General features: G+C 45.8%; 2 protein-coding genes across 3 annotated transcripts in view; both read right to left on the reverse strand.

Annotated features, from left to right (window-relative positions):
- Positions 1–16,443, reverse strand: part of LOC115466338 (butyrophilin subfamily 1 member A1-like) — a 1,244,786-nt gene that overhangs the window by 324,002 nt on the left and 904,341 nt on the right. The gene's annotated exons all lie outside the window — the stretch shown is intronic.
- Positions 1–16,443, reverse strand: part of LOC115466342 (butyrophilin subfamily 1 member A1-like) — a 162,710-nt gene that overhangs the window by 34,626 nt on the left and 111,641 nt on the right. Inside the window, exon 5 of one of the 2 annotated variants that reach the window (XM_030197529.1) lies at positions 9,363–9,383. The exons of the other annotated variant lie outside the window; for it this stretch is intronic. Coding sequence (XP_030053389.1) covers positions 9,363–9,383 — 21 coding nt within the window. The remainder of the gene's footprint in view (positions 1–9,362; positions 9,384–16,443) is intronic. 2 annotated transcript variants of the gene reach the window in all.

Consider the following 16,443-nt stretch of genomic DNA (forward strand, 5'->3'; position numbering starts at 1 on the left):
AAATGACTGTCAATCGACAAAGATCTGGGGCTCCACGCAAAATCTCACCTCGTGGGGTATCCTTGATCATGAGGAAGGTTAGAAATCAGCCTACAACTACAAGGGGGGAACTTGTCAATGATCTCAAGGCAGCTGGGACCACTGTCACCACGAAAACCATTGGTAACACATTACGACATAACGGATTGCAATCCTGCAGTGCCCGCAAGGTCCCCCTGCTCCGGAAGGCACATGTGACGGCCCGTCTGAAGTTTGCCAGTGAACACCTGGATGATGCCGAGAGTGATTGGGAGAAGGTGCTGTGGTCAGATGAGACAAAAATTGAGCTCTTTGGCATGAACTCAACTCGCCGTGTTTGGAGGAAGAGAAATGCTGCCTATGACCCAAAGAACACCGTCCCCACTGTCAAGCATGGAGGTGGAAATGTTATGTTTTGGGGGTGTTTCTCTGCTAAGGGCACAGGACTACTTCACCGCATCAATGGGAGAATGGATGGGGCCATGTACCGTACAATTCTGAGTGACAACCTCCTTCCCTCCGCCAGGGCCTTAAAAATGGGTCGTGGCTGGGTCTTCCAGCACGACAATGACCCAAAACATACAGCCAAGGCAACAAAGGAGTGGCTCAGGAAGAAGCACATTAGGGTCATGGAGTGGCCTAGCCAGTCACCAGACCTTAATCCCATTGAAAACTTATGGAGGGAGCTGAAGCTGCGAGTTGCCAAGCGACAGCCCAGAACTCTTAATGATTTAGAGATGATCTGCAAAGAGGAGTGGACCAAAATTCCTCCTGACATGTATGCAAACCTCATCATCAACTACAGAAGACGTCTGACCGCTGTGCTTGCCAACAAGGGTTTTGCCACCAAGTATTAGGTCTTGTTTGCCAGAGGGATTAAATACTTATTTCCCTCTGCAGAATGCAAATAAATTCATATACTTTCCACAATGTGATTTTCCGGATTTAATTTGTGATGTGCTATCTCTCACTGTTACCAATAACCTACCCTTCAATTATGGGCTGCTCATGTCTTTGTCAGTGGGCACACTTACAAAATCAGCAAGGGATCAAATACTTATTTCCACCACTGTACCTGTTTTCGGACATAGACGCCCATGGAGATAGGCGTTCGCGTTCGATTATGCCCCTCCACGTATAATAGCAACGTGTAAAAAAAAACAACCATGAGTTACAGAGCACCAGGGTTTACAGCACACAGCACTGACGCCCGCTGAAGGTTTATCACAATAGGAAATGTAAGATATATTATCAAACTAAACAAGCATTGGATGATTAAAGAATAACCTCTGTATAGAAATATATGCTCTCCAATATAGCCCAAAAAAGACAAACCAAGATAACAAAATATTTCCAAATGAGCATGCAGTCAAGGCGAATTCTATAACAATGTCTATATAATAGTAAGATAGATGAAACAGTATGTAAAGTGGAAAGTGAATGTCATTGCTTAGCATAGCAGAGAACATGAACCTTGAAAACAGGAAGGAATAACACTTCTATAGTTCATCCTTGTCATTTGCCATGTATTAGTGAGTGGTGGAAATACCATTGACTCATCTATATAAATAAAATCCCCCCTCAGATATTCTGAAGCTCACTCCATCTGTCCTGAACTCCTGTCCTCCTGGTAGGCTAGGCTATTCGGACTACTCACCCTCAGTCTCAGCCACACCCATCTGGGCCGTAGGCCACGCCCCATCTGCACATAAAAAGCACCCTCAACGTTCTAAAGCACACTCTGAGGCTTCAACAGTTCGTATGTTGGAAGCTCTGTAACCATTTTTAAGCACACTGCATCTCTGCCCCGTCCTGACCTATCAGAGAAGGGAGGAGTGTCACAGCTGCACCGCTCTGACCTATCAAAGGGAACTGAAACAGGAAAAGGGAGGAGCGTCACACCGAATGACAGACCTATCAGAGGGAAGTCAAATAGAAGAAGGGAGGAGCGTCAGAGGCCAAGGGGACGGCCGTATCTAGGTCTCATAGGTTTGTTTGCTTTCTTTTCAGTGTATTGCAGCTGCAGCCACTTAGGTAAGTCTAGCAAGCCTGTCAGCAACTGAATACAGAAAGCAAAAGATAGCATGTGGGAACTTGCTCCATTTTCTTCTCTGGAATGCAGTGATTATTATACAAATGGTCTTGCTTTCATTATTTTGGTAGGGGCTGCCTTCATGACTGTCCACAGTCCCCCCAGTCCTGACACCTGACAGGGGGGACAGGGAAGGACACTCACTGTCTCACATATGCACTTGCACACACTCATTCTCACATACACACACGCTCTCTCACAGACACACTCACACCCACTCTCTGTCACACACACACACTTGCACATTCTCACTCTCACACAGTCACTCTCACAGACACTCTCTCAAACATACACACTCCGCGCAAAACCTTGCTAGTGCCCGTTTCATTTCAGCCAGAAACGGGCCTTTTTTACTAGTAATAAAAAAAAATAACTCAATGTTAGAGATTATAATGAATCAATCGCACTTGGAGCAACTTTTTCTAAGCAGGTAGCCAGTACGTCCAGGCTAAGAAAATCCTTGGTGCAGTTGCTGTATGTTACACGCATTCACGCGGGAAAGAAAAGCCCAAACTGCGTATTTATGTCTCTCAGTCTGGGCCATTAAGTAAAAAATTACTTCCAAATTTTTACAGTATTTTTGCTCAAGTTGAAGCACATTACCCTTGTGTTTCACTGGTGCTCTCAGCTAAGCTCATTGTAGAATCTCAGTAACCTGAAGATATCTTAACACTTTCATCATCACAGGATGTGGGAACTTATGTGAAGGGACCCAGTGGGCCCCTTCTAATTCAAATTGCTTGCTGAACTGCAGACCAAGGAGAAAAGGTATGAACTTCTTGAAAAACTGATCGGATCAGGACCCTCAAAGGTTTCTGGCAGGCCTACCAGTGTGATTTTATTGCGGCGGGCTCTCTTATTATTATCTTTGTGATCACTTTCCTGCTGTGCAGAAAAGTTTTAACATTTTCCTCTGTAGTGGATTGTCTGGCTTGTGAAGTTACCTTGCATTTGAATTGTGCCAAGTCTGTCTTAATGATAGAAAGGTCCACCTTTATATCTCCAATGTCCTCCTTTGCGTCAGCTAGCATGTCTTTCAGGGTCCACAGGTCATCTAAAATGGTGGTTGAGGTCTGATCATACATTTTCGTTGGTTGTTCTTTGTGCGGCAAATATGGTTCCACTGGATGTTGCTTGCCAGATTTTCCAGTGGACAGAGAAGAGTCAGTGCATTCAAAAAAGCCATTGAGCCTGATATTCAAAGGATGTAACATAGTAACATAGTAGATGACGGCAGAAAAAGACCTGCACGGTCCATCCAGTCTGCCCAAGAAGATAAATTCATATGTGCTACTTTTTTTATTTGTACTGTCCTCTTCAGTGCACAGACCATATAAGTCTGGCCAGCCCTATCCCCGCCTCCCAACCACCAACCCCGCCTCCCAACCACCAGCTCTGGCACAGACCATATAAGTCTGCCCAGCACTATCCCTGCCACCCACCACCGGCTCTGGCACAGACCGTATAAGTCTGCCCAGCACTATCCCTGCCACCCACCACCGGCTCTGGCACAGACCGTATAAGTCTGCCCAGCACTATCCCCGCCTCCCAACCACCAGCTCTGGCACAGACCATATAAGTCTGCCCAGCACTATCCCTGCCACCCACCACTGGCTATGGCACAGACCGTATAAGTCTGCCCAGCACTATCCCCGCCGCCCAACCACCAGCCCCGGCACAGACCGTATAAGTCTGCCCAGCACTAGTCCCGCCTCCCAACCACCAGCCCCAGCACAGACCGTATATGTCTGCCCACACTAGCCCCGCCTCCCAACCACCAGCTCTGCCACCCATTCTAGGCTAAGCTCCTGAGGATCCCTTTCTTCTGCACAGGATTCCTTTATGTTTATCCCACGCATGTTTGAATTCCGTTACCGTTTTCATCTCCACCACCTCCCGCGGGAGGGCATTCCAAGCATCCACCACCCTCTCCGTGAAAAAATACTTCCTGACATTCTTCTTGAGTCTGCCCCCCTTCAATCTCATTTCATGCCCTCTTGTGCTTGTAACTGAGAGGTCTGCTCCCAAACTGATCTCTCTAAAAAAATTTACCAAGACTGAGTTCTTAAATTAATGCTCACAATGTTACTTAGCAGTTTGCTTACTAAAGGACATTAGGATTTGGAGTTAACACAGATTTTAGTGGGTGTGAGCCCCCCTAGGGACAGAAAAATACATGTTGTGACTTCCCTTACTCCCACTAGTGGAGGATTGCTCAATCGGAGCACTTTTCTGTAACCTGGATGCCAAGTTCCAAGTCCAAATATGGACATCCGTCTTTTTGATCATGGACATCCTTTGCCCTTCTGTAATCAGAGATGGACATACATATTTTGGCCCCTCCATAATCCCAATCAAAATATGCCCAGACCACTTCCCCTTGTCATACGGATGTACTGCAGTTGTAGACATCCACATTCTGGCTTTATAAAATCGGTATTTGGACGTCTATGCAATATGGAAGTTTAATGTGAGCAAGTGCAAAGTGATGCATATGGAAAAGAGGAACCCCAACTATAGCTACATGATGCAAGGTTTCACATTAGGAGTCACTGACTAGGAAAGGGATCTAGGTGTCAGCGTTGATGATACGTGAAACCCTCTGCTCATTGTGTGGCGGCGGCCAAGAAAGCAAATAAATTGTTAAGTATTATTAGAAAAGAAATGGAAAACAAAAATGAGGCCGTTATAATGTCTTTGTATTGCTCCATGGTGCAATTCTGGTCACTGCATCTCAAAAAAGATACAGTGGAATTAGAAAAGGTACAGAGAAGGTCAACAAAAATGATAAAGGGGATGGGATGACTTCCCTATGAGGAAAGACAAAAGCGGCTAGGGCTCTTCAGCTTGGAGAAGAGACGACTGAGGGGAGACATGAAAGATGTCTATAAAATAATGAGTGGAATGGAACGGATAGATGTGAATCGCTTGTTTACTCTTTCCAAAAATACTAGGACTAGGGGGCACGCAATGAAGCTACAAAGTAGTACATTTAAAACAAATCGTAGAAAATATTTCTTTACTCAGCATGTAATTAAACTCTGGAATTCGTTGCCAGAGAATGTAGTAAAAGCAGTTAGCTTAGCAGGGTTTAAAAAAAAAGGTTTGGCTAGCTTTCTAAAAGAAAAGCCCATAAGACATTATTAAAATGACTTGGAGATCCACTGCTTATTTCTAGTATAAGCAGCATGAAATACATTGTACTGTTTTGGGATCTTGCCAGGTACTTGTAACCTGAATTGGCCACTGTTGGAAACAAGATGCAGGGGCTTGATGGACCTTCAGTCTGTCCCAGTATAGCAATACGTATGTACACAAATAGAGCATCTAAAATAACCACCATATTCAGCAGTGCTCCTTATTTAATTAGGGCCAATGCATATTTGCCTGACTGGCGATCATGTCTCTTTTTCTAGGCATAAAAATGTGGCTGTTTCCTTGGGGAATTTTCAATGTGAGAGTATGAATGCATTTTCATTTTGAAAATTTGTTAAAGCTTACATACAGCAGTGTGCAGGAAAGCTCTTCTAAATTATCCAGATAATGGTGTCATTATCCCCTGAATTCTACAAAAAGGCACACAACTGCTTACAAAACAGTAGATAAAAAAACAACAAAGCAGTGGAATCAAATGCATTTATTTGGAATAATACCCGACGTGGACACGTTTCGCCCTCAGGCTGCATCAGGGGTACAAACTATAAAAACAAAACACAAATATAAAAACATATATAACCATTTAACAATGTCATAAGATATAAACAAAAATAAAGTGTTTCAGAGGTTGATCAATGAGGATGTAAAGAACACCATTTACATTTTGGGACGTGGTTCCCATATGGTGGAAACTTTTGAAAAATCTGAAGATCCCCGGATAATAAAATTAATGTTTATATGTCTATCATTAGGAGTTATGCTGTGATAATGGAGTTTGAGAAAGTCATTTGAAGAATTAGGTGTCTGGGAGAGTGATAATTTTGACTCTGAAGTACTCCCCACACTATAAGTTGAGGTCTATTTAATTGGATTATTCAAGTTGTGACCTGGATTCAGCTGAAAGTATGGCGACTACACCTGATTTAGAAATGTTTGGATACTCAGATGACCAAATGTCTAAACTAGTACAGAGAGCGACCTTATTAGATGAAGATAGATCTGGTTCAGGGAATATATCCTGGTTGGAGTTGGAAAATATTAATAGAAGATTGATACAAGCTGAACTACACGGGGATACGATGGCCCAATATATCAAAAGTCACATGATCCCAAGCGGATTAAGACTGCAAAAGGCACCATCTCTATTCACTTATGATGAGAATTTCGTTAAGAAATGGAATGCTATCCTTAATAAGTGTAGTAGAGACTTAATGTTGTTAATTGTGGAAACTACTTCGGTGGTTGAATAGGATCTTAAAAATAAAGTTGCAGAAATGGCTGAACAATTACAACAGAGTACCCCGACAGAGGAATACTCTAAATTCCAACAAGATCTGGCGACTAAATTGAGAACAGCAAGAGAGTCGATTAGACAGTTTAAAATAAAAAAATTGAAACGGGATGAGAAGGATTATGCCACCAATCATGTTTATTATTGGATGCAGAAGGAAAGGTTGATTAAGACCACCTCTGAGACGGTTTTTAGTGGGCCTTTCAGTGATAGTGACTCAAGTGGAGAAGAAGTAGGAAGATCGATATCAGGGGGTAATGCTCCACAAAGATCGTCTACTTTTTTAGACAATCGAAGACCATACAATCGAGGCAAAAAGCCTCGTCAAGTACGATTCCAACCGCAAGATCAATACACTCCATCAGGACCGAACCGTTACTATCAAACCAGGGCGCGCTCGAATCAGACTCATCAGCAGTCATAAACATTTCTACATATCAATTAACATCTGTTCAGAATCAATTGTTACATCTGGGTTTAGGTTTTGCTCCTACCACTTATTATGATCCCTTCACTACACGAATAGGATTGTATAAATTCTTTAGAAAATTGCACTTAAAAATTTGTTTTCAAGATTGTCCAAGCTATCCTGATATTTCAATTGTGAAACCGAGATCTAATTGGATGCCTGTTGATAATCTTGATCCATCTATTTTAGCCTTCCAAAAATGTGTATTGCACGATTTAGAAAAATTAGAATGCGCATTGAAGTTTGAATTTAAACCTCAGAATTTATCGAGAGAACTTCGAGAAGCATTGATTTCTTTGCAGAATCAAACAGAAGTACTTATTGTAAGAGCTGATAAAGGAGGTGCTGTCACAGTTTGGGGCAAGCAAGAATATTTGGATGAAGGTTGGAGACAACTTGGGGATGAAAGAACGTATAAAAAATTGTCATCTGACCCTACCAATGATTTGAAAAATGAAATAAAGGAGATAATATCGGAGGCAATTAAAAGTTCAATGTTGACATCGAGGGAAGTTCGTTTTTTGCTGGAAGAAAATCCTAAAATCCTGAGGATTTATTTTCTCCCAAAGGTGCATAAAAATGCACAAAACCCTCCTGGTCGCCCGATCGCGGCATTATGTAAGACTATTTTGGAGCCCTTATCTAAGTTCCTGGATGTTTTTTTGAAACCAGCAGCTATGAAGGTACAATTATATCTTCAAGATACTACAGATTTTCTTCGTTGCCTACAAATGATAGATGTGCTGGATAACACTTTTTTAGTCACGGTAGATGTCACTTCACTTTATACTATTATTCCCCAAAAAGATGCTTTACAGATTATTGATGAAGAACTGGATAAGCATCCTCCTTCACAACGAATATAAAAATTTTTTTTAATGCAACTTGCGCAATTGGTGATAGAGAGAAATTATTTTTTCTTTCAGAATCAGTTTTTTCAACAAATTCAAGGGGTGGCGATGGGGGCATCGTTAGCTCCCTCCATTGCCACCCTATATTTAGCAAAATTTGAGGAAGTTTTTGTGTATGGTCTGGAAGAATTTAAGCATATTCCTTTATGGAAGCACTTCTTGGACGATATATTTTTTGTTTGGAATGGATCTTTAAGGGCTAAGAGAATATGTTCAGAAGATATGATGTTTGAAATTCAAGCAACAAAGATAGCTTTACGTTTTCAGAAGAGAGGTTATCCTAGAACAATCATTAAAACAGCATACTTGAGAGCTAAATACTCTTGTCGGGACTTGTTATTACAGTATAATACTACACAGGAGAATGATAATCTTGTGGTGGTGGTTCCATATTCTGCCTTGAGCTCTCGTATTAATGAGAGTATACATAACACACTCAACTCTCATAGTTTGTATCTGAAAAGGAGGCATAGCGGAATTACAGAATTCACCCAAAGCAAGTTGGGCACCAACATTTACACCTGCCCCAAAGTTAGGCGCTGGATCTATACCAAATGCTATTCTATAAAAGGTACGCTCCCTTTATAACATAGTGCGCTTAGTGCTGAATATTTTTGGTGCTGAATTTTCGGTTCCATTTATTGAATTCTCTCCTATATGGACAATAGACAGGAATATTCAGTTATTTTTAAACACCAGAACCACCATTTAAAGGAAATACTGACTGTTATGTTTAAATATTGATCTGTTAGCTTCTCTATCTTGTCTCCTGTATCTCCCAATGATATTGGTATCTACATGCATCATGACAGCTGGTTTCTCTCTGGATTTTGATCAAATCTTACTTTGGTATCTTGTGAGGTCCACTACTTTTGCATTAGACAAGTTACCACATGATCCTCATATCTACCAGCAAGTTAGGGGTCCTTTTACTAAGGTGTGCTGAAAAATGGCCTACGGTAGTGTAGACGCGTGTTTTGGCTGTACGCAGAATCATTTTTCAGCGCATATGTAACAAATGCCTTTTTGGGGGGCCAAAAATGGATGTGTGGCAAAATGAGAATTGGTGCGCATCCATTTTGGGTCTGAGACCTTACCGCCAGCCATTGACCAAGCGGTAAAGTCTCACGCGTTAACCGAGTGATAATGGTCACCATGCGTAATATGACTATTACTGACTGGTTATTGCCGTGTGCTGGAAAATAAAAAATATTTTCCGGCGCGTGAACTAGGCACATGTAAAAAAATGAAATTATCGCCCGGGCCTTGCAGTAAACGGGCTGTAGTTCCAAATTGGCATGCATTGGGTGCACATAGGTGCTTACGCAGCTTAGTAAAAGGGCCCCTTAGTTATTTATATTCCTAATGATTGACTTAGGAACTGGAATATTTTCAGCTATAGTAAATGAATATAAAATTACTCACCAACATCTGCAGAAAGCTTGCCTACAGGAAAACAAACCAGAGAAGAGTCAGTGCATTCAAAAAAGCCACTGGGCCTGATATTCAAAGGATGTGTGCTTGTAACTGAGATGTATGCTCCCAAACTGGCCTCTCTGAAAATTTACCAAGGCTGAGTTCTTAAATTAATGCTCACAATGTTACTTAGCGGTTTGCTCAGTGGCGTAGCAAGGAGGGCTGCCACCCAGAGCGGTTCGCCGTTGCACCCCCCCCCCCCCGGGTGCAGCACGATGACACCCCCCCTCAGCGCATCAACACTCCCCCCCGACCCAGTGCCTACCCTCCTCAGCTCCCTCCAACCAGCTGAGCACCCTACCTTAAAGAAATTTCGGAAGCCGTGGAGAGGCGAGGCGCAGCTATATGTCCCGCCCTTGCGGATATAGGAAGTTGCGTCAGTGGAGGGCGGGACAGATAGCGTGAGGAAAGGCCCAATGACGATCCTCGCTTCTTTTACTTGCAGGCGCGAGGCGCTGCGCCTCGCCTCTCCACGGCTTCCGAAATTTCTTTAAAGGTAGGGTGCTCAGCTCGTGCTGCACCCAGGGGGGGGGGAGGTGGCAGGGAGCACCCCCCCCCCCCGAGCTGACACACGGGGCGGACCGCCCCCCCCTTGCTACGCCACTGGGTTTGCTTACTAAAGTTCATTAGGATTTGGAGTTAACACAGATTTTAGTGGAAGTTAGCTACAAATCTAATGTTTTTCTTTTTGAGGATATGTTTTATACAGGTCATGCACTAATGTAGTCATTAGCACACGGTAACTACTAGGATTTAACAGAGGAGCACATAGCAATTCCTACATAGGAAGCGCTAAATGATCCATCCTTAACAGAACTATATATTGTGCCTGAAAAATCAACATCGATTAAAGACACTCATAGCGTGATTCTATAAAGAGAGGCCACAACTTAATTGAACAAGGCAATCAGTAATGATAATTGCGAGTTAATTATCAGCCGTAATTGCGAATAATTAGGATTTAGGCACATATCTAATTCTATAACGAATTGTGCCTAAATCATATCATGCATAAACATTTTTTTGGGGGGGGCGTGGTTGGGGGGGCTTGTTCTCAGATTTTTGCATGCTGATAGAGAATCACGCCTGTGCGCCTAACTTAGGCGCCAGTATTTAGACCTGCTTGTAACAGATCTAATTGCAGCCACCTACAGTTAGGTGAACCTTACCTTACCATAAAGGAAATGGTAAAATTATGTATCATACCTGATAATTTTCTTTCCATTAATCATAGCAGATCAATCCATAGACTGGTGGGTTGTGTCCATCTACCAGCAGGTGGAGATAGAGAGCAATCTTTTGCCTCGCTATCTGTGGTCATGTGCTGCCGGAAACTCCTCAGTATGGTCGATATCAAAGCTCCATTAGCAGGACTCAGCATATAGAGAATTACACCCACAAAGGGACACTCCGCCCAGTCCACCACCGCCGAAGGGGGGGGGGATCAACCCAGTCCACCACCGCCGAAGCAGGGGGGGGGGGGAAACATTCCAGCCCACCACTGCCGAAGCGGGGGGGACTGGCTTATCCTGCTACCGCAACCGCGGGAGGAGCTGGCTTACCCTAACACCGCCGAAGCGGGAGGGATACAAAACTGCTCTACTACCGCACAAAGTGGGAGGGAGCGCCAGCATAATTTAGAAATCAATCCAGCCACCGTCGAAACGGGGGGAGAGGAATGCAGCAGCTCACTGTAACACAAAATTGTCTCAACTCAAGGAAAATCCAATGGGAAGAACTTGAACACGAAGTCCTCCTGAACAGGAACTGAAGACTGAACATGAACCTGAAACATATCTGAAAAACCAGAAACTAGAAACCAAACAGTACAGATATCTGGGAGGGGCTATGGATTGATCTGCTATGATTAATGGAAAGAAAATTATCAAGTATGATACATAATTTTACCTTCCATATCATCAAGCAGATCAATCCATAGACTGGTGGGATGTACCGAAGCAGTACTCACCCAGGGCGGGACAATGGAAATACCAGAACGCAACACTGAAGCTCCAAACTGGGCCTCGGCCCGAGCAGCCACATCCAAGTGGTAATGTCTTGAGAAGATATGAGCCGACGCCCAAGTCGCCGCTCTGCAAATCTCTTCCAAGGAGACAGATCTGGACTCTGCCATCGAGGCCGCCTGTGCTCTAGTGGAGTGAGCCTTCAGCTGGATAGGTGGCATCTTCCCTGCAGCCACATAAGCCGCCGCAATCGTCTCCTTGACCCAACATGCCACAGTAGGCTTAGATGCCTGCAGACCCCTACGAGGGCCTGCGAACAGCACGAACAGGTGATCCGATTTCCGGAAATCATTGGTCACTTCCAAGTATCTGATGATGACTCGTCTAACATCCAGACATTTGAGAGCAGAGTACTCCTACTACTACTTAACATTTCTAAAGCACTACTAGGGTTACGCAGCGCTGTACAATTTAACAAAGAAGGACAGTCCCTGCTCAACGGAGCTTACAATCTAAAGGATTGTAATCCTCTGGGTAATCCTCCCTACAGAAGGAGGGTAGGCAAAGTTGCTGATTCACATGGAAGTGAGAAACAATCTTGGGCAAGAAGGAAGGCACTGGGCGAATCGACACTCCTGCCTCAGTGAACTGCAGGAACGGCTCTCTACACGAGAGCGCCTGGAGCTCGGAAACTCTTCTGGCTGAAGTGATTGCCACCAAAAAGACCGCTTTCAACGTCAGGTCCTTCAGTGACGCCCTTCACAAGGGCTCAAAGGGCGGCTTCAGCAAGGCCCGCAGCACCAGATTGAGATTCCACGTAGGCACTATCAAGTGCAGAGGAGGGCGCAGGTGATTAACTCCTTTAAGAAAGCGCACCACATCTGGCTGTGAAGCCATGGAAGCACCCTTCAGTCGACTCCTGAAGCAAGCCAAAGCTGCTACCTGGACTTTAAGCGAACTGAGCGACAGGCCTTTCTCCAGACCTTCTTGCAGGAACGCCAACACTGAAGCAATGGGCGCCGTGAAGGGCGACAGGGAGCCTGCCTCACACCACGATGCAAAGGTACGCTAAACCCTGGCATACGTAGTAGAAGTAGAGTGCTTCCTTGCCCTCAGCATGGTGGCGATTACCTTGTCCGAGATTACCCTTCTTCCTCAGCTGCTTCCGCTCAAGAGCCAGGCCGTAAGACCAAAAGGGGAGGGATCCTCCATCACCACGGGACCCTGATGCAAGAGGCTCCACTCCGCTGGCAGCCGCAGAGGCCTGCCCACGGAAAGCTGGATTAGGTCCGCATACCAAGGACGTCTGGGCCAATCGGGACCCACCAGGAGGACCACCCTGCCTGGATGCTTCGCCACTCGGCCGAGAACTCTGCCCATCATTGGCCTGGGTGGAAACACGTAGAGAAGCTCCTGTACCGGCCACTGCTGGAGAAGAGCATCGACCCCCAGAGATCGCGGGTCCCTACCTCTGCTGAGGAACCGCGGCACTTGGCAATTTGCCGAGGTCGCCATCAGGTCCAAGGTCGGCATGCCCCAGTGGTTCGTGATCTCCAAGAACGCCGAAGCAGACAGTTGCCACTCTCCGGGATCCAAGGTATGGCGACTAAGAAAGTCCGCCTGGACATTCAGGACTCCCACAATGTGAGCCACCGACAGTTGGTCCAGATTCACTTCTGCCCACAGGCATAACTTCATGGCCTCCATGGCTAGAGGGGCGCTCTTGGTACCTCCCTGGCGATTGACATAGGCCACAGCCTTGGCATTGTCTGACAGGACCCGAACTGGCCTCAGTACCAGTAACTGACGAAACTCTAGAAGCGCCAACTGAATGGCTCGGAGTTCCAAGAGGTTGATGGATCACTTCGCCTCCGCAGGAGACCAAAGCCCCTGCGCCATCCTTCCCAGGCAGTGGGCTCCCCAGTCCATCAAGCAGGTGTCCGTCATGATGACAATCCAGTCTGGGGTCGTAAGAGACATTCTGGTGGCCAGCTTATCTGGCATCAGCCACCAATTCAGTGCCTTGCGCACAGCTGGATCCAAGGGAAGGCGTATAGCATAATCCTCCGAAACTGGAGACCAACGCCGCAAGAGAGAGTGCTATAATGGGCTCATATGGGCCCTGGCCCAGGGCACTACCTCCATCGTGGCCGTCATGGAGCCCAACAGTTGCACATAATCCCAAGCCCGAGGAGCTGAGGAGGCTAGGAACCGGCCCACCTGGGCTTGAAGCTTGAGGCTCTGGTTGTCTGGCAGGAACACTCTGCCCACTTGGGTGTCGAACTGAACACCCAGACACTCCAGGGACTGAGTCGGGCGCAGCTGACTTTTCTCCCAGTTGATGATCAATCCCAGGGACCTCAAAAGAGCAATGACCCTGTCCGTCGCTCTCCCAAACTCCGCAAAGGAGGGAGCTCGAATCAGCCAGTCGTCCAGGTAGGGATGGACTTGTACTCCTTCCTTGCATAGAAAAGCCGCAATGGCCACCATCACTTTGGAGAAGGTCCGCGGAGCCATAGCCAACCCGAACTGGAGGGCTCTGAACTGGAAGTGCCGACCCAGCACTGCAAAGCGCAGGAAGCGCTGATGAGGCGGCCAGATGGGAATGTGCAAAGGATGTCCAAGGATGCCAGGAATTCTCCTGCTTGTACCGCAGCTATCACGGAGCGGAAAGTCTCCATTCTGAAATGCCGTATTCTCAAGGCCCGATTGACTCCCTTGAGATCGAGAATAGGCCAAGAAGAACCTCCTTTCTTTGGCACCACAAAGTAAATGGAGTAGCGTCCCGTGCCAAACTGATCTACTGGCACTGGGACCACCACCCCAAGGTGGAGCAAGTTGTCCAGAGTCCGCCGAACTGCTGCTGCTTTGAGGGGAGACTTGCAGGGAGAGTTCACGAACCCGTCTCTCAGGGGCCGGCGGAACTCCAACTTGTAGCCGTCTCTGATGACTTCCAGAACCCAAGCGTCTGAAGTTACCCTGGTCCACTCGCCCAGAAATGAGGACAACCGTCCTCCTATCTGCTCTGGGCCATGGACCAGGGTCCCATCATTGGGTGCGAGACCCTGGGGGAGGACCGGAGGAAGAACCTCCGGGACGGTGGTCTCTGCGAAAGGAATGCTGCTTGGGGGAGAACTTCCGCTTGAAGGAGGAAGAGGAGCCCGACTTGCTCGGGCGTTACCGACGGGCCTCCTGAAACCGGCCCTTAGAGGAACCAGGGCGAACACTGCCAGCCCAAGCCCTCACCTCCGGCAACCTCTTGCCTTTAGAACTGCCGAGATCCATCACGATCTTGTCCAGCTCATCCCCAAAGAGCAGCTTGCCCTTAAAAGGCAACTTGGCTAGGCGAGATTTTGAGGCATGGTCAGCAGACCAATGCTTAAGCCATAGCCACCGACGGGCAGAGACTGTCTGAGCCATACCTTTAGCTGAGGCTCTCAAGACATCATATAGCAAGTCTGCCAAGTAGGCCAAGCCCGACTTGCCTACTTGCAAGGAAGGATCCAAGGGGGAGGCCCGCTGTAAAACGGTCAGGCATGCGAATTAGAAAAGAAAGACAGAACTCCAAAAGACAGCCGGCCTGGTTGAAAAGTGAGGTGAAGGAAGCTATTAGGGCTAAAAGAAACGCCTTCAGAAAATGGAAAAAGGAACCGTCTGAAAATAACAAGAAGCAGCATAAGGAGTGTAAAAGCAAATGCAAGGCACAGATAAAGAAGGCCAAGAGGGATTACGAGAAAAAGATAGCATTAGAGGCAAAAAAACGTAGTAAAAATTTTTTCAGCATATTAAAAGCAGGAAGCCAGCAAAAGAATCAGTTGGGCCACTGGATGACCGAGGGGTAAAATGGGCAATCAAGGAAGACAAAGACGTAGCTGAGAGATTGAATGAATGCTTTGGTCTTCACCGAGGAAGATTTGAGTGGGATGCCAATGTCGAAAATGATATTTCAAGCGGACGAGTCGGAGAAACTTACTGACTTCACGGTAAACCTGGAGGACGTAATGGGGCAGTTCAGCAAACTGAAGAGTAGCAAATCTCCTGGACCGGATGGTATCCATCCCAGAGTACTGATAGAACTGAAAAATGAGCTTGCGGAGCTACTGCTAGTGATATGCAATTTATCCTTAAAATCGAGCATGGTACCGGAAGATTGGAGGGTGGCCAATATAACGCCCATCTTTAAAAAAGGTTCCAGGGGAGATCCGGGAAATTATAGACCGGTGAGTCTGACGTCGGTGCCAGGGAAAATGGTAGAGGCTATTATTAAAAACAAAATTACAGAGCACATCCAAGGACATGGATTACTGAGACCAAGTCAGCACGGCTTTTGTGTAGGGAAATCTTGCCTGACCAATTTACTTCAATTCTTTGAAGGAGTAAACAAACATGTGGACAAAGGGGAGCCAGTTGATATTGTGTATCTGGATTTTCAAAAGGCGTTTGACAAGGTACCTCGTGAAAGGCTACAGAGGAAATTGGAGGGTCATGGGATAGGAGGAAAAGTCCTATTGTGGATTAAAAACTGGTTGAAGGATAGGAAACAGAGAGTGGGGTTAAATGGGCAGTATTCACAATGGAGAAGGGTAGTTAGTGGGGTTCCTCAGGGGTCTGTGCTAGGACCACTGCTTTTTAATATATTTATAAATGATTTAGAGATGGGAGTGACTAGCGAGGTAATTAAATTTGCTGATGACACAAAGTTATTCAAAGTCGTTAACTCGCGACAGGATTGTGAAAAATTACAGAAGGACCTTAGGAGACTGGGAGGCTAAATAGCAGATGACGTTTAATATGAGCAAGTGCAAGGTGATGCATGTGGGAAAAAAGAACCCAAATTATAGCTTCGTCATGCAAGGTTCCACGTTAGGAGTTACGGACCTAGAAAGGGATCTGGGTGTCGTCGTCGATAATACACTGAAACCTTCTGTTCAGTGTGCTACTGCGGCTAGGAAAGCGAATAGAATGTTGGGGATTATTAGGAAAGGTATGGAAAACAGGTGTGAGGATGTTATAATGCCGTTATATCTCTCCATGGTGCGACCGCACCTTGAGTATTGTGTTCAATT

This window comes from Microcaecilia unicolor, chromosome 3 (genome assembly GCF_901765095.1).
Source record: "Microcaecilia unicolor chromosome 3, aMicUni1.1, whole genome shotgun sequence".
Lineage (NCBI taxonomy): Eukaryota > Metazoa > Chordata > Amphibia > Gymnophiona > Siphonopidae > Microcaecilia > Microcaecilia unicolor.